This window comes from Heterocephalus glaber, unplaced genomic scaffold, assembly GCF_053883595.1.
Source record: "Heterocephalus glaber isolate CG9 unplaced genomic scaffold, H.glaber_assembly_v1.0 deba00001444, whole genome shotgun sequence".
Lineage (NCBI taxonomy): Eukaryota > Metazoa > Chordata > Mammalia > Rodentia > Bathyergidae > Heterocephalus > Heterocephalus glaber.
The window spans coordinates 30,891,827-30,915,020 of NW_028258297.1; the positions used below are offsets into that span (position 1 = coordinate 30,891,827).

The 23,194-nt window shown below is 42.6% G+C and overlaps 3 protein-coding genes across 9 annotated transcripts in view; 1 reads left to right on the forward strand and 2 right to left on the reverse strand.

Annotated features, from left to right (window-relative positions):
- Positions 1-892, reverse strand: part of Ndufa9 (NADH:ubiquinone oxidoreductase subunit A9) — a 24,860-nt gene extending 23,968 nt beyond the window's left edge. For 3 of the 6 annotated variants that reach the window (XM_004869371.4, XM_021248051.2, XM_021248050.2), the window contains exon 1: positions 748-880. In XM_004869371.4, coding sequence (XP_004869428.1) covers positions 748-796 — 49 coding nt within the window. In that variant the 5' untranslated portion in view covers positions 797-880. Of the gene's footprint in view, positions 1-638 lie in introns of all 6 variants that reach the window. The other 3 variants (XM_004869370.4, XM_021248052.2, XM_087214192.1) reach the window with 3 other exon arrangements.
- Akap3 (A-kinase anchoring protein 3) lies at positions 884-20,383 on the forward strand. 2 transcript variants are annotated; one of them, XM_021248048.2, is made up of 5 exons: positions 884-3,682; positions 9,191-9,286; positions 12,036-12,109; positions 15,503-17,791; positions 20,082-20,383. In XM_021248048.2, the coding sequence occupies exons 4-5, from the start codon at positions 15,806-15,808 to the stop codon at positions 20,235-20,237; spliced, it is 2,142 nt and encodes a 713-aa protein (XP_021103707.1). In that variant the 5' UTR covers positions 884-3,682; positions 9,191-9,286; positions 12,036-12,109; positions 15,503-15,805; the 3' UTR covers positions 20,238-20,383. The 2 variants fall into 2 exon arrangements, with proteins under 2 accessions (XP_021103707.1, XP_004869426.2); XM_004869369.3 differs by lacking the exon at positions 12,036-12,109.
- Positions 20,384-21,635: 1,252 nt separating this feature from the next.
- Dyrk4 (dual specificity tyrosine phosphorylation regulated kinase 4) overlaps positions 21,636-23,194 on the reverse strand; it is a 39,657-nt gene continuing 38,098 nt past the window's right edge. The window contains 3 exon segments of the mRNA XM_087213590.1: positions 21,636-21,814; positions 22,469-22,688; positions 22,778-22,799. Coding sequence (XP_087069716.1) covers positions 21,768-21,814; positions 22,469-22,688; positions 22,778-22,799 — 289 coding nt within the window. The 3' untranslated portion in view covers positions 21,636-21,767.

The window sequence follows — 23,194 nt, forward strand, 5'->3', positions numbered from 1 at the left end:
GAAAAAAACAAACGTATTTTCAATTTGAGGACTAAGAACAGATTCAATCAGTGTAGAATGGAAAACAAAATGGAAAATGCTGACAAGTTCTAACATGTCCTTCACTCTTCTTCACTATCCTTTCCAACAAGTTCCTGCTTCTTTCCACAAACATCCCTGTCTCCCCCAGGCCCCAGGGCCCCGAGCTAACATATTCTACATCTGTAGAGACGCTTTTGGTTAGAAAGTCTTTTATAAACATTAGCATTTCTTTTAATCTTCTCAGAGATCTCCTGACGTTGTGAGATGATCATTTCCATTGTGATATGAAGAATCTGAAATTGAGACTGATTGACGGTTTGCGCAAGGTCGTGAAGTCAATAACCCACGAGAAATTTCTCCGCTACCCATTTTTCTTCTCCCTTTTAGGCGCCTCTCCCGAATCATTCAAATATTTCTCAAAACCCCAAACCCTTACAACCCTACAGGACTGATTATCTCGATCCTTTAAGGGTTCCTCTTTCTCCTCTTCCTTTCCCACTGCTCATGTTCTTTCGTCTCCTTCCCCAGTGTACAATAGGTAAACCCGGGAGGTGGAGAAGTAAAGGAGAAACTAGGCAGGAGAAACTAGGCATAAGAAACGCCGAACCCAGACAAACCAGGCTGCCCAGTGAATCGGCGGACCGCTGTGGCGCAGCGCTAGTCCCGAAGCCTTTGAGTCCCGTCTCGGAATCTCGACTGGGGGCCGCAGCTCCCTTTGACACTTACGTGACATTGGGAAACCCAGGACAATCCGCGGGCGAGCGGCGGCCGCCATCTTCTCCCATAATCCCCCTCGGCTCGCGTTCCGGCCGACTACGGCGACTCCTCTGGACCAAATATTCTTTCCCACGCCTGTCTGCGCAGGCGCTAACTCGGAAGGGCGGCGTTATAGGGTGGGCGGGGAGCTCGGTTGAGAAAGGAGCCTGGAAGGTAGAAGGGACGGGAAAGGAGGAAAAGGAAGAGGGGAAGAAAGAAAAAGAATTTTGGAATTTTAGCTCTGAATAGACCGTAAAGCTAAGCTCATAATGCTGAGGAACCTGAAATTTAGAGCCATCCGAGGACTCTAGGGCGCACAAAATGGCAGAACCCAAGGTGGAGGAGCTCAACTTTCCTCTCAGTTCTGGCTTTCTCGACGAGACCACATAGGGCAGCCCTGGTGGGGCCGGGGATAAGGAGGAGGTGTGGCCCTGCGCTCGAGAAATTTCTAAGAGAAAGGGTGGGAAAGAATAGAAATGAAGACGGGCCCCGAATAGATGCGAGCCGAGTCAGCCAGGATATTGTTTCGTCTGGGCCCTGTGCTTTGGTGTCCCCTTTGCATGGAAGGCTCAGGTGCCTGCACCAGCTCAGGTCTGCGCTTCGGTGACTTCTTTGGAGGCTTCGCTCACTGTCGTACCCAGGTGGTGATCATTCCACCTGCTCTTGTTTGTTTTGTTTAAACAAAGTACTTATCATCTATGGATGAACCCAGGAATTCTTAACCTGGAGTGCGATTCCTGAGTGGGCTTCAGAAAATCTGAAACCCCTAAAGTGTTATATAAAATTCAATGGCCCTGTGTACTAGCTGCATGTTTTTCTACCAGAAAACTACAGATGGCCCTCTCTAGTGTTACGGTTTCTAGTGTGTTTTTTTTCTTTAAATTATGGATCCCTTTGAGAATTTGCATTGTTCTAGAGACACCTGGAGCCTGAGGAGGTTCCGGAAAAATAAGACTATAAACTTGCATTTTTTTTTTTACTTGCATTTTAAAATACTTTATTCTGCCAGGCATAGCGGCGCACACCTCTTGATCTCAGCACTCGGGGCTGAGGCAAGAGGATTGCCTGAACTACATAGCAAGACTCTGTCTCCAAAAAAACAAAAAAAAAAGTTTATTCTGGTCATCTCTTGAAATCCCTGAGAAGACAACCAATGATCCTATGAGACATACACTGTGGGCTTATCAGAAAACAACCTCGTTTGGGGAACTCTTTCTAGATTTAGTAATTCCTTGAGTGATTTGTGTGTGTTGCTGGGATGGACAACAAGCTATAGTGAGTAGGAGGTGCCTCTATCACTAGGCACGTAAGACCCCGTTTCCACTTTGTACCACCCTACTGCTTACTAAAGTGTCATGCAAATTGAATTGGAAGAAAAAAGAGACCCTTGAATTTGGTCAGAGAAGCTTAGTAACGCTATATGGCCTTTTTTTTTTTTTTTGCCTCATTCTGTTCACTTAGTGCTTATTATTTGCTAATATTGTACTTGACTAATAACACTTTCCTGCATCTGATAAATTAGCGAGCCTCAGTGTCATTACCAACCTCCTAACTCCTGTGTAAATGTTGTGTAACATCTCTTAGTCAGACACTGCCTCACGTTCTCAATTGTAGTTTCAGGATATCCTGGTATAGTTGAAAGAGCACGGATTTTAACACATAGAATATTAGATCCTCCAGTGCCACTTCTACCAGTTATTAGTTGTGACCTGAACAAGATTCTACACCTAACAGGGAAAATAATACCTTCCTTGTCTCAAAAAGTTATTGTGAGAATCAGATGACATAATGGATGTGAAGGGAGTTTTGTCAAGTGCAAAGTGCTATGTGCAGATTCATGATTATTCAAATAACCACTGAAGTATTCAAACCATTGAATGCCAAAAGTGGAAAGAATCTTAAGAAACTAACAAGCCCAGTTTATTTTACTTTTTTTTTTTCTTTTTTGTGCCAGGGATCAAACTTGGGACCTTGCGCTTGCGAGGCAGGCGCCGGAACCACTGAGCTAAATCCCCGGGCCAAGCCCAGTTTATTTTAAAGAAGAAACTGAGACCTAATATAAAAGATAACTTAGTTGAAGGAAGCCTGTAATAAACCAATCACTTTTGAATATTGCAATTTTAATCTATACCTCATCTTTTCCTTGATTGGAAGTTTTTTGCTTCATGGAAAATTTCCTATCATTAATTAAAGAGTATCTATGGTAACATTTTCAAAGAGTATATTGAAAAGTCTTCCTCAGTCTAGAAGGAATCACCAACAAAATGCCTCTTGGTCCTCCTATGAAGTATTGCAAGGAGTAAGCATTACTTTATTTCTGACCATCAGAGATAAATTATAACCCAAATGTGGTCAGTTTAGGCAAAATAGCCCCAAAGTTTTTTTTTTCTTCTTACAGATAAAATGCTTACAAAAAGTCCAGGCTGGATCCCAAAAATGAAGTGAGTCCATGGGCTTCCTGCAAGAAGTTTAGTAAACCCTCAATTCTTTTATTTCACGTTCTCTGCAACTATCTAGACTTGTTTACTCTGCAGTTTTAAATGAAATATATTGGCACAATATTCCTTCCTATATTACCCCACCTAAATTAAACATTGAAAGGAGTGAATTAAGAGAAAACAAGCCTAATCCTTCCAGAGTAAACACCAGAGCTTTGGGGTGTAGCTATGCCTCTCCTCTTATCCTTTGAATCTCAAATTGTGGACACCTTACAGTGTTGATATAGAGACAGTGATATCATCAGTTGCGATTCTGATGTCATCCCTCAGTCCTAACAAAGGAGGTGCATGGAAAGCTGGGGGAGAAAACAAGATCTTGAGCTGAGCAAGAACATCCCAGCATCTTCACTGACTTTAAAAAGTATATTTTGGAGTCTTCTGAGGTTCACTAATCCAGGGCTACAGAGGTAGGAGAGCCCAGTGGACTGATGAAACAGTCTGATCTGTGGATAGAAGGGAGAATTCATGTGACAAGTGATGGGCAACTTTATGTTCAACCCAGCCTTATTCTTCTGCCCGGCCCATTTTAATTTTACCTTTGAATCCTCTGGAAAGGAGTTTCTGCCTCAGCAGCATTACGCCTACCAGCTTTACTGCTCACATTCTGACTTTGTTAATGGATTTGAACAGATCTCTCCTTGGCCATCCTTTAGGGACCAGGAGGGGATCCCACTCCCTTCTCTGTGTGGTGCTAAGAGTGGGAGCTTGCCTACTTACTAGCTTTTCTTTTTTGTTGTCTGGCTGTTCCATATGTTCTTTCTGGTGCTCTGAGAATCAAATCAGACTGGTATACCCCTTGAGTCCAATTCTCATGCATTTTAATCCTCTTTTTATTTCTGAATCCTTGGTAAGACAACAGAGTACTGGAGATGGGCAGGATTTATATAACTATGTAAATAAAGTATCTGAGAAAGAAGCTATTATTACTAAGGAAAGGCAAAAATAAGGGTTCCATGGGAGATCTTGACAATGAATGGTGAAGCTGGGTGTGGTGGCACACACTTGTAATCCCAGCACTCAGGAGGCTGAGGCAGGAGAACAGCCAAGAGTTCAAGACTGGCCTGGACTACATAATGTGTTCAAGGCCAGCCTGACCAACACAGTGACAACCTGTCTAAAAAATGGTGAGAAAGAAACACACATCTTTATTCAAAGCAAAATCAGTTGAAACTTTGATATCAGCAACAACCGAATATATTGAGCTTCTGCAGTGTAGCAGCCACTTCCAGAAAGGGAGAAAAAAGCTGGGCATTGTGGCATATGCCTGAAATTCCAGCACTCTGAGAGGTGGAGGTGAGAGGATTGCAATTTAAAAAATAAATAAGGGCTAGAGATTTAGCTCAGTGGCGCCTCGCTTGCCTCACAAATGCAAGGTCCTGAATTCAATCTCCGGTACCAAGAAAAAGACAAAAAAGGTCTGAAGATGTAGCTAAGTATGAAAGCCCTGTGTTCGATCCTCAGTATTGGGGAGAAAGAGGGAGAGAAGGATAAATATATGTGTAGCAACCCCACAAGGTCTTCATTTATGCTGCCTGTAATTTAGTTTTTCATAAATTTAGGAAATCAGTAAATAGGAACCTCTTGCTTAAGATGGATACAGGAGAATATGTCTTCAGATGGAGCTGTGGTCTAGAATATAGCAGCCACACCCTTTATTGCTTGTGCCCTCCCACTGGCAATCATGATTTGCACTGCATCCTCGTCAATTCAAGGTAATAATCACAATGGCGTTTTTGAAGAACATTTTCAGTTACTATCTCGATGACCATATAATCACTCTACTGGCCACAAGAAAATGCCACAGCTTTGAGGCTGTTAAACTGCCAAACTAGAATATCACAGAAATATATCCACTGGTTCTAATATTCCCTCTCTGGGCCTCAGTTTTCTAATCTGTAAGATGAGGGTGCTAGAATAAATGATAAATACAACTATAGATATATTTTATAGAGAGACTTTTCTGTTCTTATCAAATTAAATAGATAACACAAAACTTTTTTTTAATTTCCACCATATCTTTAGGATATTATTACCAACTTTTGAACTCATAAAGAAATGTATGAATTCCTTCACTGACTCTTTAGCTCTTCCTTTCTTTTTCACTTCGGTATGGGAAATGTACACATTGATTTGGACATCTGAAGTCACTGTCATCAAAAAGTATTTACCTCTTTGTATAAGCTATCATCCAGAACAAGTTAGGAAGTTTTAGTAGTCTAAAAACAAGCTTCATGATCAGATAATCACCCAGAGGAAACAGAAAATAGAAAGAACATCAGGACATATGTAAGTTGTGTTTGCTGGATATATTTAACAAGTAAGCGCTCTTTCTATGAAGAGTAAAAGAGCACATTGGGGATGTTGATTTATTAATATCCTTGGAATAAGAAGGTCTGTTACTAAGTCACAGGATAGGTCTCCAAGGTGTCAATTTCCAGGATGAACATCTGGAGGGAACAGCGAGGGATGGCAAGGGAAAGAGATGAAAAAAAGACATGTTGTGCACATATACAACCCTCCTACAATGAATGTAATTATTATGTACTATAAGCCTGTACTAATAAAAAATAAAATAAAATGCATATCTTAAAAAAAGAACATCTGAATGTATGCTTCAGATAGCAAATTTGAACAGGCAATTTATTTTTTTGTTCTCAGATTCTCCAATTTATAAAAGAGAAAATTGGCTCCTTGCAACTAGAAATAGGCAGAATTTGTATATTCATTCTTTCTGCTTATAATTATTAAGCACCAGCTTTAACATACTAGCTATGATGAGAAATACCAAGATTATTAATAGAGTGCTTCTGCCTTCATGAAGCCATCTACTGAAGGAGATAAAATATGTGTGAGCAATTACAGTCTTAGATGGGATTTAAAGGTTAAAATAAAATGAGGTTGTAATGAAATATGATGGAAACTTTGATGAGGGAGCAATCACATTCCACTAGGATCTTAGGAAAAGGGCTCAGAAAGGTTGGCGTTCAGAGCAACATTAAGGGAGCATGGGGCTGGCATGCTGGTCAGGCATCCAAAGTGAGAGCACAGTGACTTGGTGTCTTCTGTCAGAATGTCCCAGTGAGACAGCATAAGGAAGGTCACTGGAGCAGAACACACCAACTCCCTTTGTAGCATGAGGATGTGTATCATTGTCAAGTCTTCAAAGAAGTACTTACACAATGTTCTGAGATCCATGAATTCAAGGTGTTTATTGTCCATTCCAGCATTTATTTCCAAATTCCTGTTTATGCAAATTTGAGATTAAACTAAAGCCTTTCAGTGTCCTCATTGTTCAGTAAGCCTATACAACAGAGATTTGAAGGTAGAGAATAACATTAGTCATTTAGGAAATTATTGGCCAGAAAGCAGGACTTGTCCTCTTGGAACTGTCAGAATGCACTAAGAATGAGATGTAAATGTCATTTTGTGCTGATCACATGCATATGCATGTGAATATAATGAGTGAAAATCATTTTTTGGTAATAAGAGCAATAGGATTCCTACGTAACATTAGGCATCTTATTTTTGTCTTTCCATTGCCGATTCCTTATATATTACATGGCAGGAAGTATAGGTAAACTTAGTGATAGAGAAGACAACATCAAATTAATCAAGAGCTTTCCTCATATCTCAGAACCCATCCTCAGTAAGAGTAAGTAATCACATAATTTCCTTACTTTTCAAACTTAATTTTCATCTTTTTAATTATAGAAGATAAGTTAAATAAGGCAGTAGACCCTATTGATTTTGTCATTTTCTACTAAAAGCAACTCACAAGGATGAAATATAAATGAGAATAAGAGGCATATATTTCTGGCCCTCACACTGTTTACCATTTAGGATGATCTTCTAAATCTACCCATCCTTTGGCAAAGTAACAGTACCATTAATTCTTTTCTTCATAATCATGAGGCAAACCTAAGAATGTTTATATATAATACTGAGTACAATACCAAGTTTAACTTCATAGACATTAACAACTTCCTTTTTCAGGTAATCAAACAAGATAAAATACTAAACAAGCCAATAAACAAAACAAGATATTAAAAGAGGTTAGGAAGTCAATCTCAGACAAAATTTTTAAAGAGTAATTAACTATCTTTCCAAAGCTGGCCATGATTCTTAAAGGGAATCTCTCCAGATAAACCCTGGCACAGGGTTCTCATTTCTAGATATACATTAGACTCATTCAAGGAATGTTTAAGAAATTTAATGCCTACGTTCTCCCAATCTAAAAGCACCAAAATAAGATTTTCTGGGGGTAGTGCTCCATTTGACACCTTTATACAGTTCTCTGGGTGATCATAAGAGCTAGTAAACATGGAGAAACCACTCCTTACCCAAGGAGTCACTTATATTATGGCAAGTGGAAGAGTAATTTTATAAAACTGTTTTTCTAGCTTAGAAGTCAGAGTCAGTAATTGAGATGTGAAAATGGGAATAAAGCCTTGTGCAATCAATGAATAAGTAGCTCACAAAACATCTATTTTCTTCTTAATAATTATCCATAATATTCTGTGTAACAGAAATAGTGTATCACTTATATATGTTTAAACATGTATTTAATCTGTTTTTTATTTTGTTGGCTTTATTTTGAGGGAGAATGTCTACCTCATGACAGCCCAAAGTTTTAAAAATAAATATATTCAGTTAACCAGATATCCACCCCCAAATAATGCTCTATTTATTTCAAGCAATCCTTTATAAAAGACAATTCCAGCTTAAGATAACCTGTTGGGGCTTATTATAACTGAATTTAAACCAGTATTTTGTCAGAATCAAAATATAAAGATATACATCTGTTCCATGAGGATGCTCAGGACATTAGGCAGGCAAAATTGAGCATCTCATTCCATCTCATCCATTGAGTAGATCTGAGTGAGCCATGTTTGTGATTGAAAAAAAGGGAAATTTCAGTGTGAAAACGAGGAAACGAAAGTCTGACCCAGAAACAGAGGTAAAGAGAAGCTTCCCATCCCTTTAGACCAGTGCCTATCAGTGGATAATCCAAGTCACCGTGGTAGTTGGCACGTTCTCCAAGACCACCAAGTAAGAGGCACTGTTGTGGGAAGTCAACAGAACTAACACCAAAGGCCAAAAGAGTATGTGGAATAAGGATAAGAGATGGACCATAAAGACAGGGAAGAATAAACAGTTCACTTAAGAAAAATGACTGCAGTAGAAGAGAGAAATAGTAGCTAAGGGAGGTGTGGAGAGAGAGCAAACAACTCAGATGAGTCTCAGCTTTCTGGCTGAGAAGATCAGGTACATGGTAAAGCCATTACTGAGATGCAAGAATAGACCAAAATGTTGGGAGGGCTGAGAACAAATCCACCCTGGGAGGGATATCACTGAGTCCATGGACACTGGGTGGTACAGAGAGCATCGCTGTCTGGCATTAGAAATTTGGCTGAACGATGGGGGCTCGCTGATTGGAGGAGGAACTAGTCTCAAAGGATCTACTAAATGCATTGCTCTAGAAATTAATTTTTTAAAATAAGACATCTATGTCTTTAAAAATCACTTCATGGGGCAATAACAGCAACGGAGAACCAAAGTCTGTTATGTTCACATTTAGTTTTGACTCTCTGCTAAAAATCAAATAGGGGGAGCAAGAAGGTTTTCAAGCAAAGAACAAGAGCAGGATGCGGCTGCCTATTCCTTTAACAAACATGGTGAAGCATCAGCCTGTGCCAGGCAGCAGCCTCATCACTGCAGACATAATATGGTCAGGAAATCTTCCTGCAGTCGAGAGCTGAGATGAAGGTGTCCAGAGTTGAGTGGCTCTGAGCTGGCTCTTAGGGTACCTCTCTACAGGAGGTATTTTTCCTGCTTCCCGCATCTCCACAATTCCCCTTACTTCTCCTCACTGTCACATAACCTGTCCTTTGATGACTTTTCTTCTCTGCTTCCAGATGGCCAACAGGGTTGACTGGCTACAAAGCCAAAATGGAGTCTGCAAAGTTGATCTCTATTAGCCCGGAGAGGGCTATTCCCAGGACTGGAAAATGGTAAGGGTCAACCTCCTTTTTGTTTATTTGAGATGGGGTCTCACTGTGTAGCTCAAGCCTGCCTTGAACTTGCTATTATCCCAGGCTAAGCTCAAGTTCGCAATCCCCCTTCCCAGTCTTCTGGATGCTGGATTATAAGCATGCATCGACCTGCTCATAAACATCAGTTAGGGATTTGTGAGCGGTCATCAAGAGCAGCCTTGCTGTCTCCACCACCACCACCCACCTCTTATATTTTAAGGTGGGAAAAAATGAATACCTACAGAACAACATTTCCAAGTTTATCCAGCAAATTCTATATTTTTGGGAAAATGCTTTTTATATGGTACTTAGTAGGAGAAACATGCTGTAACTAATAAAAAGTATATATTACAGTTGAAAAAATTTGTGTAGTTTTTAAATAGATACGGATTGAAAATAAATGTCTCCAAAGCTCGTAGAAAATATTCTCTGAAATGTGGGTTGCCTTAGAATTCTGAGAACTCTAAGCTCTCCTCTCAGTAACACTGTCACTCTACCGTCACCCTTCAACACTTATTCTATGCTTAGTATCAGTCAGAGCACAGTCAAAAGATAGAAACCACACCAGTTGTTTTATGTTAAAAACTGTTTACTAGTAAAAGGCAGTTACTTACTAAAAGATTAAAAAGGAGTTTAGGAGTTCCAGAAATAGCACATTCAGAAAGCAGCTCCTCCCCTCTAAATGAGAGAAAGAATAAGAAAGAAGCTAAGAGCTCAAAGGGTCTCCCTCTCCCTCAGCCAAGGCTGCTTCTGGTCTCCTTGGACACAGAGTGGCTGCCACCAGGAGCTCGTCAGAAGGTACAAGCAAACCAGTAGGGAACCCTCTCCTCCAGCTGTGATTGCGCAGTGCCCCTCCAGCGCCTTCTGTTGACAAAGCCGACTACTAACAAAGTATTTAAAGGCTCCATCCCCAGCTAGTCATAAAGCAAGGCAAAGAAGTGTGGGTTTGCAGTGAGAGATGTATTACTCACTTTCACATCACTAGGACAAAATACTCAACACCCACAATGTATAGGAGTTTTACTGGGGCTCACTATTTCAAAGGGTTCAGTCCATAGTTGGTGGGCTCCAGTACAGAAATGGCAAGGTGGAAGGGCCTGGCTCAGGAAAGCTGCTCAACCCATGACAGCCAGGAAGAGGAGGGAGAGAAAGGAGGAAAAAGAATATTTGCCTCATATGCTGAGATCCTGGGTTCAATTCCCAGTACTGCAATATATGAATACAATTTAAAGGCTTATGCATTAACAAAAGGCAGTTCATGATTATTTGCCAAGTGAATCTGGACAGTAGTTGCTGTAGTTGTTTAAAGAATAGATCATTTCAAAATGGGAGGTGGTCAGAGAAAACTGTGTAAACTATGCTTGAGTCAGACGTGGAGATGAGAAACAGGACAGGGAAGTTTACATAATATAAACTAAGTTCTGAAGCAGAAAAAGGCTAAGCACAGAAAATTAAATTCATTAACCCCTTTCATTTTCTCCTTAATGGGTATAAAACTTTGCTTGCCTTAAAATTCAGAATGATTTGGGCTCCTCCTTCCCCAGCTGCTCAGGATTCTATTGTGTAACAGGAGGAGCATTACAGGAAACCAAAGGAGTTTGAAGGGATGGAGGTGGGAAGTGCTGTTGGAAGAGGAAAAGGTGGCACTTGGTTTTTCTGTCAGTCACTGTGGCTTGGTCAGCTCTTATTTTCCAAATTTCTTGTGGCTCCAGTAGAACAATGCAGTAGGGTACATACATTTTAAATTTAAAATAATATACATAGACAACAAAAACTGTAAATGAGGCGTACTAACACAGTTCTGTGGACACCACTGTAAAGCTCTATGCTGTGCTGTGGGGTTGTAGCTGTTGTTGTTGTACATTCTGTAGATGAACGGAAGAATAAACCCTACATCTATATTATAATAAAGCTTTCCTGTTCATAGTACAGCCCAGCTATGGGAACACACCTATTTGTGAATTCACGTGCCTGTCTGAAAATAACTAGAGGCATTGAAAGATAATTATCAAAAAGGGTAAATTCAGCATTCCCATACAGATACAAAATACATATTAAAGATGCTGTTTAACACAGTAATGAGGAAATTGGTGAGGTGTTACCATCCATTCAAAGGAGACTTGAAAAGGATACCTGTACATTGGGAATATTAAAATGAATATAAAGGAGGCAAACTGGCCTCTTCCGCAGAGGGGGAGGGAGGCCAGCAGAGGCTCCCCTGGGCAGAATTTGCATGTATCAGTTACCCATAGCTCACAGAATTGTAAACCAGCTCCACGGAATCAGAGCCGGATGATGCGCAAGGTTGCAGATGATGCTTAGTCCATTAAATGTAGACTGTGGGCAATATATAGTTCTCCCCTGGAGCACAAGTTTCTCCCCCAACAATTTCCTCTGTTCTGATTTTTTTTAATGTCAAAGTAATATTTCTCTTGATCACAAAATAAGGGTGGTCCATCAGATTTGGCTTGATTATTTACATAGGCACGACAACTGGATCTGCTATGTTAAGTTTGTTTTACTGGAAACTGTTATTGGGGAATAGCAGAATGGACTTGTGAAGGCCTCTATTATGTGCCATCCTGAGGCTGGGAAATCAAGCCTGAGAAACTGTCTCCACCAAGTCCCAGAAAGGCAGATTCCTCTAAAAGTATCGGTCCTCTAGGCTCCAACACTCATTTTAATTGTAACTTTTAACCAAGGCACTTTTTTTTTTTTTTGGTACTAGGGATCAAACTCGGGTCCTTGTGCTTGCACAGCAGGCGGCAGAACCACTGAGCTAAACCCCCGGCCCCAATAAAGGTACTTTTTATTCTCTGTCTCAAAGAAAATCGAGCGAGGCACAGTGGTGTATCACCAAACTAAAGGCAGACAAGCAGAAACCAGCCCACCCACAAAGCCAACTTCTCACAGGCACGCCGTCATTAAGTGGCCAAAATTAACACGTTCATCAACAGATGCAAAGATGTAGTACCTCCACAGTAACGAAAATAAGAAGCAAAAGCATATAAACTTTATGCTCAGCCATCAGTGTTTCAGTATTTTATCTTATTAGAAATGTATTTAGTGAATTTATATTAACTATCTGAATTTAATACCAATCTAGTGTTTGTGTTGTTTTTGTTTTTGAGACAAGGTCAGGCTGTATAGCCCAGGTTGGCTTCGAACTCACAGTAATCCTCCTGCCTCGGCCTCTGGAGTGCTGGGACACCACATGTGGCTCACCAATCTAGTGTCTTAAATTGTATAAAAGTATTAGAAAATTATCATCAAGATGACATAATATAAGACATAATAACTGTTGAAGTTAAGCACAAATTTATATTGTTCAGAGTCTTTTTTGGTACTGGGGATTGAACTTGGGTCCTTGTGCTTGCAGGGCAGGTGGTAGAACCTCTCAGCTAAATCCCTGGGCCCTTAAATGCTAGGTAGAAGCAATGAGAGATTACTGGATCTTTATAACCTGTATACGTTTATGAAGAGCATAGCAAAGTCAAGTGAAACTGTGTGCTTCTAGTGTACTATCACTGATAAACCAGAAAAGTTAAAGACTTATCTAAAGTATGGAAAAGCAGCTTCATAAAATGTTTCTGGGCTACACTCTATAAAAATACTTTTCCCCTGAAATATCAGAAATTTGATTTCAGTATTTTGGGAGAATTTCAAGAATATTCAAATTACTAAAAGCATATAATCTGATTGGAATAGAGATCCTCTAAAAACTATAAACTAACTTACTAGTACTGTGTGGAGGTAAAGAGACACTACTGTTTACATTTAATGCTTTCCTGAGCTCCAGACACAGTGATACAGGCACTGATAGAGATAGCGTGTAGCTCAAGAGTCAGAAGTAAAAACAGGACTCGCCTGTCCCCGTCTCGGTGCTGCCCTTCCCAGTGAGCTCCACGTCTTAACTGATTTGAAGCAGAGATGGAAAAATATTAGCGGATGTCCTGTGTCTGCCACTCAGCAAAGTAGAGATAAACCATTACCCATCCACGAGATGAGTTCAGGCAGTAAGTCAGAATGCCATCACCGTGGCCACAGGTGGTTACTGGCCATGAACAGGCCAGAGTGGAAACTGCAGAGAAGAAAACTATGATAAGAAAAACAGAGCACCTGCAAGCCAAGAAAAGAGGCCTCTCGGCGCCTCTCTCTACGCCATTTACCTTCATTGGGTGACTGCTGGGCATCTTGCTGGAAGACTTCCAAATCTGTCAAAAGATCATTTTTAGCCAGGTGTGGTGGTGCACACCTGTACTCCCAGCACTTGGGAGGCTGAGGCAGGAGGATCACCATGAGCTGGAGGCCAGCCTGAGCTACATAGCAAGACCTACCTCAAAAAACAAAAGTTAAAAATAAATAGATCATTTTTAGAGGAAGATAAGCTAATGACTCTCATATGTATGTAAAAGTGAACACATGTTGAAGATTTTATTTAATTCACTAACAAGAAACTGGTGAGGTTCAAAAACATGTCAGAAACATTGTGCCACATGTGCAGAGGGGGGCCCAAGGGACCTTTCTCCAGTGAGGGCGATCAGTCAGACCCCCCTTACATGTGTATCAACATTATAGAATAGCCTTGTGGTCGATCAGCGACAGATTCAGAGTTGTGAAAAGCTCCAAGAGAAAGGCAATTGGGCAGTGTGGAAGAGTGTACTGCAGACAGCCATGCAACCCCATGGAGGCCGCCTTTTCTACTGGAGTAGCTGTTATTTACAGCCAGGGGACCGAGGAGGGTTTGAAAGCCAGGAACTTCCCTAACTCTGACACAGTGGTGGGCAGCTCAGACCAGCTCTGTGAAGACTGGCCCACTCTTCTCTCTGCGGGGCAAGTTACCAGACACACGTGGGGCACACGGGGACAGACAGCACGGTTTAGAGGCAGGACTGGAGATGCTAGCCATGGTGTCCAGTTTCTCTAAGCTTCTGTTTTCCTACCTGTGAAACTAGAAGAGTAAAACTTACCTTACAGCGTGAATCTGCAGATTAAATGGAATGTGTATGAAGTATTTAATGCAGTGCTTGCAAACATTACAAGTATTTTACAAATAATAGCTGGTAAATTTTAGTTTGGTGATACACTATTTATTTTGGAGGTATACTAATGTTTAGGGAATAAAATCACTCTGATATTCTTTAAATACTCATGGTCATTTCCTCTCTCTCTCTCTCTCTCTCTCTTTCATTTTTTGAGACAGGGTCTCACTATGTAGTTCAGATTGGCCTTGAACTCATGGCAATCCTCCTGCCTCAGCCTCCCGAGTGCTGGGAGTACAGGCATCAGCCACGACACCCAGGCTCTTTTCTAAATAGACATATGAAGTCCAATAATTACAAGGCTCCTGCACATTTGATATACTGTGATTAATAAGACATTATTTTATTCTATGTTCAAGTGAACACTTTTCCACATACAGATTATAATATGTAAGCATACACATATGTCCATGAGCTCATTACAACTAGGATCCATCCCACAGTCTGCATTCACACAAAACCAGTGAGTTGCCCACCAATATGAGCTCCTGGATTGTAAATCAGGCTCATCGTAAATTGATTTAACTGATACCATCTACTCCTTTGGAAGCTGTTTAGGGTATTAAGATTGTGCTTGTGTCCCCTCACAGATGATTAATTATGCACAATCTTCCTTGAATTTTCTCATTTTTTGGAAAACTGTACTCATAAGAGACTGAACAAAAACAGATAAGCCCTAGGAAGTAACAATTAATAGCAACATGAGAAGTATCTGTTGATCCAGTTCAAATGTTGACTCTTCTACGTGGCTGATGACCTCAGCATCTACTGGTACACATGGTTCAAGGCCCTGTGTGCGCAGGGACTGAGAATGTGGGCTCCGGGTTGGAATTCCTACTGCATCAACAATTGGCTATACAGCTTCAAAAGAGTAGAAACCAACCTCTCAGTTCTTCAATTTCTTCCCTGTAGAATGAAGATAATAAACTAGCATTTAGGTTTACTATGAGAATAACATTAAATGAGGTGGTAGTCTTAAAACGCTTGGAACAGTGCCCAGTACCAATAAGCACTCGGTAAGTGTAGGCTGCTTTTCCTGCCATGATGGAGGAGCCTGGGGGGGTGACAGTTTGGGTAACAGGCTTTGAGGTTGTGCTGAATGACCCATGCCTTTACTTTGTTGTAGTCAGATGAAACCTTGTCTGTTTTTAAGGAAGCCCCAACAGATCCTGTCAGAGTGCTCAGCTGGCTCTGAAGAAACCTGGAGAAGAGCACAGCAGAGTTCCAAGACGCTAGGTTCAAACCTGGAGAACCATCCATTGGTGAGGAAATTGCCAACCCCGGAGACCCGCGCAAAGGCTTCTCTGTGGACTATTACAACAACACCACCCAGGGCAGTCCAGGAAGATTGCATTTTGAGGTGACTCACAAAGAGAACCCTTCCCAGGCTGGTAATGGGAGTTCAGTAGACAAAGTCTCCTTCTACACAAACCGCCTCACAAATCTAGTCATAGCCATGGCCTGCAAGGAGATTAATGAGAAGATCGATGGCTCTGTAAAAAAGTGTATCCACCAGTCAATGTATGTTGGAGATGAACCCACACCCAAGAAAAGCCTGACCACAGTCGCATCTGAGTTGGTGAATGAAACAGTCTCTGCATGTGTCAAGAACACTGACCCCGACAAGACCCCCGGCTCTGGAGACAGAGCCTCACAATCACAGAGTCCCCCAAATCTGAAATACAGGAGCATTGTAAAGATCAAGGAGAGCACCAAGGAAAGCAAGTGTCCAGGTGACAAGCCCGCTTCTAAGAAGTCTTTCTTCCATAAGGAAATGATTGAATCTCAAATTTTGGGAGATGCCAAAGAGGGTGGGAGGTCCTTACCTGGGGAGAGAAAGCTATTCCAAGGGAAGGAAAGGCCCAATGACTTCACACCTTCTGTTAGTCAAGGGATCATGACCTATGCCAATAGTGTGGTGTCCGATATGGTGTCCATCATGAAGACACTGAAGATCCAAATGAAAGACACAACCATCGCCACCAACCTGCTGAAGAGAGTCCTGATCAAGCATGCGAAAGAGGTTGTCTCAGATCTCATTGACTCCTTCATGGCTAGCCTCCACAATGTCACAGGAACCCTCATGACAGACACAGACTTTGTCTCAGCTGTGAAAAGGAGTCTCTTCTCTCATGGGAGTCAAAAGGCCACTGATATCATGGACGCCATGCTGAGGAAACTCTACAATGTGGTGTTTGCCAAGAAAATCCCTGAGACTATCAGGAGAGCCAAGGACAAGTCCGAGAGTTATTCCCTCATCTCCATGAAGGGAACAGGTGACCCTAAGTGCCGGAACATGAACTTTTCAATGAAATCTGAAGCCAAATTGAGAGAAAAGATGTATTCCACATGCAAACCACAGAAGGAGAAGACATGCATGGAAACTCTAGGTGAACACATCATCAAAGAGGGACTGACCATGTGGCATAAAAGCTATCATAAAGAGTGTAAATCTCCGGGTCCCAAGCATGCAACATCTGCAGCACCCAAGGAGCAGGACAGCCCTACACCAGACATTCCCTTTGAAGATCAGGATCCTTGCAACCTCACCCCCACTCTGCACCATCCAGAAGATCTCGAGAGTTCCATGTGTGATTCAGACTCCTGGGCCAAGGACCTGCTTGTTTCTGCCCTACTTCTGATCCAGTACCACTTGGCCCAGGGAGGAAGAATGAATGCACAGAGCTTCCTTGAAGCTGCTAGCACCACCAACTTCCCCCACAACAAGCCCTGTGCAGCTCCCAATGAGTCCAACCTTAAGTATCCTCATAAGGGTTGTGACCAAGAGCAATCAGGAAAGAAGGATCTCATGAGTGTTTTCTTCAACTTTATCCAGAACTTACTTAGTGAGACCATTTTCAAGAGTGACCATACTTCCGAACACAAGGTGCAGGTTAAGGAAGAAGGTGGCAGCCAGTACGAAAGACCCGTGACCCCTTGTTCTGCCAAGCCATGTGAGGACAGTGAGGCTGGAGGTCCCTTCTCTGAACTGACCAAGATGTTCACCAGCCACGTAGATGGCCACATGAGTGGGCAGATGGTGGAACAGCTCACGGACTCGGTGATGAAGCTGTGTGTCATCATTGCCAAGTCCTGCGACTCTTCCATGGTAGAGCTGGGAGATGATAAGTGTGCGGATGCCAGCAGGTCAGGTTCAGCCCTCCCAGAGAGCTTATATGAATGCTTACCAGTGAAGGGCACAGGGACAGCAGAGGCTGTCCTGCAGAACGCCTACCAGAACATCCACAGCGAGCTGAGGGGTTTGTCGGGACAGCTGCCTGAAGGGTGTGCGGCCCCCAAGGTGATTGTCAGCAACCATAACCTAACAGACACCATCCAGAACAAGCAGCTGCAAGCTGTCCTGCAGTGGATAGCGGCCTCTGAACTCAATGTCCCGATTTTGTATTTTGCTGGTGATGATGATGAGGGGATCCAGGAGAAGGTAAGGACAGAGGTCAGAGGGACTTGGAAAGGGTTAATTTGGACTTTGCATATTGTTTGCTTTCTGAATGGGAACAGAACCACAAAAAGGGTTAAATGGAACAGTCAGAACTTGAAGACCATGCCTCTAGGCAGAGACAATGAGTAGGTAAAATTAGATCTTACCCGATCCAGGACATATCAAAAGGAAAAAGAAAGGGTAAGTGATATTTTCTGTTTTCTGCTTTTATTAGTGGGAGTGCATGAATAAGGAGCTTCCAAGAGACTTGGAGAAGGAAGCAGATTAAGGTCTAGGCTTCAGGATGACTTTGGGGTAAAATAGAATTGCCCTGAATAAGGTGGAGTTTTGGGAAGTAGCACTAGGATGGGTTGAAAAGGGAGACGATGGGCTTGATTTACGGCTGTTTCAAACCTGTCACTAATCTCTGAAGTTGTTCACATGGAGTGAGGATGTGGAGGAAGTCAAGAAATAACACCTCTCTTGCCCCTACCCTAAGTTTGAAATCTGTTGAGAAGTGAGAGTAAAGGCAGATGGGAAGTTGACCTGTCACTGTCACTAATGATAAAGGCAAGTGTGTCTTCCAAGCCCTCGAACTCCCACCAAAGTCTCCCAGCGAGTCTCAGGACTGCACGCCCAAGGGACAGTGGGTGTGGATAACATGCACGAGTGCTCGAGCACTGCTGCAGAGTGGAGGGGAGGTGCTGGGAGCGTGGGGCATATCTGCACACCCCCCCAACTTCGGGTTATCTCTTGACTGTGAGAAGTGGCAGGACAGCCGGTCTCCTCGCCAGGCTTTCAATCTGTGAAACAGACCACTGTGTGGATACTTGGCAAGTAAAAATGAGGGAGGGAGGCCATAGTCCAGCCAAAACTTTAGACCGATGAGAACCTACAGAGCCTTCGTGTGTGCCGTGTGTGACGAGGGCATTGGTTCTGGAGTAGTGTTTTAAATCAATCCCGTGATCCGTGCCATGCACTGTACTTTCTGTTTTTAGACTGTAATATATGTATCTAAAATGAAGCCGACAGACTTTCGTCCACAATTCTACCCATTCTAAAGATAAAGACAGTCATCTACTATTTTACTAAAGGGAGAGAGCAAAAAGGCAGGGCACCAGAATAAACTTCAACTAATGAATAAATTCTCATTGAGCATTAGTATTAAGAGCAATTAGATGACATAAACTCCAAAAAACTACCTAACAATGACTTTTGGGGGAAAAGATGAATGTAAGCAAATGTCCCTGTGCTGATACAGGTGGCTGAACCTGGTGGCTCTGAGGCACCATGGCCCACTTCCTCTAAATGACCCTATTTACTTTTGGATAGGTAGTGTATGTACAGTTCAATGTCTAGAAGTGCACAGTGAAAAGGGTATTTCCTCATTTGTATACCCAGTCCTTTGCCCTCTCGAGAGAAAAAACCTGTTCTGATCTCTCTCATCTTTGTCTTTGGCATTTAGTCTGTTCAGTAAGTTTTTATCTTAGGTTTTTAATGTACTTTTTTTAGCTGTACATTTCCATTTTTAACATTTTTTTGGTTTTTGGAGACTTCATCCCCTTGTCTCAGGAATGTCCTTATGTACATCAGTCTCTTGTGTGGAAATTTCTCCGGAAAAAGCTCATGATACCTGGCCCACTTATTGGACCGTTGACTCCTATAAAGAGTAGAACACACAAAATAAAAACTTGGTTCCTTGAGTTAGTTTGTGGCCTTTAGGAGTTCAGATGAATGACAACACATGTGTACTGTGTTCACAATACACAGTCATTTCGGCTTTTCTTTCTCATTTTCTACTGCAAAGAGGGCTAAACTCAAGAGTCAGAGCCCTGGACTGCACTCTGGCTCTGAGAGTTACCAGCAGGTTCGCAGTGACCAGCCTGTCACTGGTGGGCAGTATCTCCCGAGGTCGGAATGTAGTGGGAGGCGCCTCCTGCCCTCATAGTCTAGGGCCTCGGGTCTATGGAACGTGGAAGGTGGCGTCCACCTTTCCTTGTTGGTCTCAGGACAAAAGTGGAGACGGCTTATGATACTAGTGTGTGCTTAGAGCTGTAGAATTCTTAGAAAGCAAGAACACTATTGACAAACACCTACGGGAAGCATCACCTTAGAGAGGAAAGAGAGGAAGATTTGCATCTTGATGAGAAATCACCTTTCGCATATCTTGGCAGGTGATCACTAGCCTCTTCTTTGAATGAAGGGTGATGTCACCAACTTCCAGTCTCTAATGGGGGGATTCCGGCCTTTGCTGGGGTCTTGACCTCCGCCACCCTCTCTCTGCTCTCCACAGCTGCTGCAGCTCTCGGCGGCCGCCGTGGAAAAGGGCCGCAGCGTCGGGGAGGTTCTGCGGTTGGTGCTGCGCTACGAGAAGGAGCGGCAGCTGGACGAGGCTGTGGGGAACGTGACGCGGATGCAGCTGCTAGACTGGCTGATGGCGAACCTGTGAAGGCGTCAGGCCGGGCCTCACATGCCGGGCCGGGCCTCGCCGTCGGCGCAGCCCCTCCCGCTGCCCTCCCCCGACATCTGCCAGTCGCTGACTCTGGAGATTTTCCTGTCCATGAGAGCAAGGACATAAATTAAAAATCACAGTGAAAGGGCTCCACGTGTTTGGTTTCTTGGAATCCAGTGGGTGTTAAGGTGGAATGCCTAAAGAACGAAAGACCGCAGCGGAAGGTGGAGGCGCCGACTCCCGGGCGGGGAGGGTCCCAGCATGAGCCACGTTCATCAGGAATTCATTCCTGCCTCTCATGAGCCCAGCCCCGCTCTGACCTGGAAAAGGCCCGGCCGGAAGGCGACCGGGTGATGGAGCGCTTGCCTGACCTGTGCGCCACCTTGGGCTCCACCCCAGCACCACAGAACTGCAACAGAAGTTCCCCAGACCCAGTTCCGGGGCCAGTTCTGTGGCTTTCGATGTTACTTGACTGCGAGCCCACGTCGTGCATGTACGCAACGTTTCCCATTCTCAGCTTCTCTGTGGAATTTTATATTTGTCATCCTTTTTACCTTCTAGAAACTTCCTCCTCCTCTGGCTAATTTTTCTATTTCTCTGTGTCTCTTGGGGGGCTCTGCTCTGTCAACTCCTTATATATTTATCTTTCCTGGGACTTTCTCTTGCTCCCAGGCTCATGCTGTCATCTTCCCTGGGGAACCTCATCCAAATCCATGATGTCACCTTATGCAGCAATTAAAATGGAAACTATGAAACCAGGTAGTAAAAAGAAGCAAGGCTAGGCTAGGGATTTAGCTCAGTGGTTCCAACGCCTGCCGCCTTTGGTACTGGATCCCCGGTACCAAAAAAAAAAAAAAAAAAAAAAAAAAGCAGCAAGGCTAATGGATGACCTTGATGATCTTACCATGACCTTGTTTGAATTCCTAGATTCTGCTGTGCCTGAAACCACGTCTACTCCTCCTGATTCCCCAATAATATAAAGCAATAAGTATTTCTTATTGTTTACAGTAAGTTGAATTCAGTTTCTATCATTTTCAAATAAGAATCCTGATGATATAAGCTGGCAGGTGTGGGCAAGAAAAAAAATAATAACGTTCTATTGACACCATAACATTGAGTACCTAAAAATATCCCGAGCGTACACTCACACCTAAAAGTGAGTATAGGCGTGAGGACATCCAACCGTCCCTCGTAAGACGAAACATGCCAGTTGTTCATGTGAATAGTTTTAATCTTTTGAAACATTTATGCATAAAAATGTGAAGTATTGTACAATATGAGCTGCCTCTAAAACAAATCATCGGTGGAAAGAAGCAGGACACAGCTTCAGCAAGAGTCACAGGATGGGCGGCAGAGTGCTTGTGTTTTGGGGAGAAGTCTTTGTGGCCTTGTTCTCTGGCGGTCACAGATGCCTCCTGTCCAGCAGCGACCTCTGGCCTCTTGTGAGGTCCTGCTATGGGAGACAGCTGGATGGTGTCCGTGATGTGTGGGAGAGACACCTGCTGAGCACTGGGATTCAGAGAGGGCTTAGTGGCACCATCTTTCATTTTGTCTGTAGTCTCTGCCGATCTCACCTGCAAAGGAGAGAGAAGGCAGAAGGAATAAGCATTCCATCTGAATTAGTGTGTGTTCTAACTTTCCATTAAGCTGTAAGCCACTTTGGGGAAACTGTGGTTGCAATGATGCAAAAGTAGTTCACTTGTAAAAGCACACTTTACATGCTAGGCATTATTCTAAGGATTTTACATTTACTAGTTCACTTGGTCCTTTCCACAACCTTACAGAACAAGCATTCTCATTTTCATAAGTAGATTGCCCAGGGGCCCACACCTGTTATGGTCAGGCCAGAATTTAATGCTAGGTAGCAACTCCAGTGACCTGTACTGTGGTGTACTGTATGTTAAAGATCTGTGAGATGCCACAGTCTTCCATTGGCAGTGACTCCACAGGTATCTATAGGGCACAAAGGAATGAACAGGGAGGGAGGTGAAACAGAATTGAGTACAGGAGAAAAATGGAAAATCCTAACGACAAGGGGCAGAAAGCAAGAGTTCAGATCAAGCCAACTTTCCTGGAGGATGAAAATCCCCAAAATAGGAAATGGCGAGCCAGTCATGGTGTAACCAGAAATGAGTTCTCCAAGGTTGAGTTCAGAGAAACTGAAAAAGTCCTCCAGAAGTGCCTGGCTCCTGGCCTAAGGAGCAGGACTGGCTGTTTGAGAAATGTACCTTTTGTACTTTTGGTGGAATGATGACACCCTTGAACCTTGTTTTTGCTTGACTCAGAGGGAAAACTGAAACTGGATTTTCTCAAGGTCTGGAGCCTGGGCCATGGCTTGAGGTTCTGTGCCTCATGAATCCAGGCATGCTTGAGGGCCTGGTCAGGGGTCATGCAAAGCGAAGATTCCCACCTGCACACCAACGACAGAGCCCAGGATGGGTTATTGTTCTACTCCCCTTTCTAATACTACAATGGTTTTTTAATCCAATAAAGATAGTTTTCATTTAAGCTACGTCATATCTCAAACTACAACATACAATTTTAAAGTAACTGAAACAACTATTGGAAATAATCTTTTTAGAAAATCTGCATAATGAGCCAGGAATATATTCAAGTTTTGTTAGAATCCCTAGAAAGAAACTTTATTTTAAGAAAAACAATGGGATTTAGAATTTGGTAAGATAAAAATAAATTCCCAAACTATGGGATCTGGGCTACCAAATATATCACAAAGAAAATTATAGAATTTCAGTATAATGTATTAAGTTTTATAAGGGAATTGGATATAAGTCAGGCAAACTTCTAACATAGTAACAAAATACATTTGATAGAACTCCCAACACAGAATCACCCTGCCATCATCAATTAGTATTGTGACAGGGCTAACACATCCAACTATTTCAGTCTTGAAAACCCTGATTCTTTAGCAGTTCTTCATTTTTTTTCATTTTTAT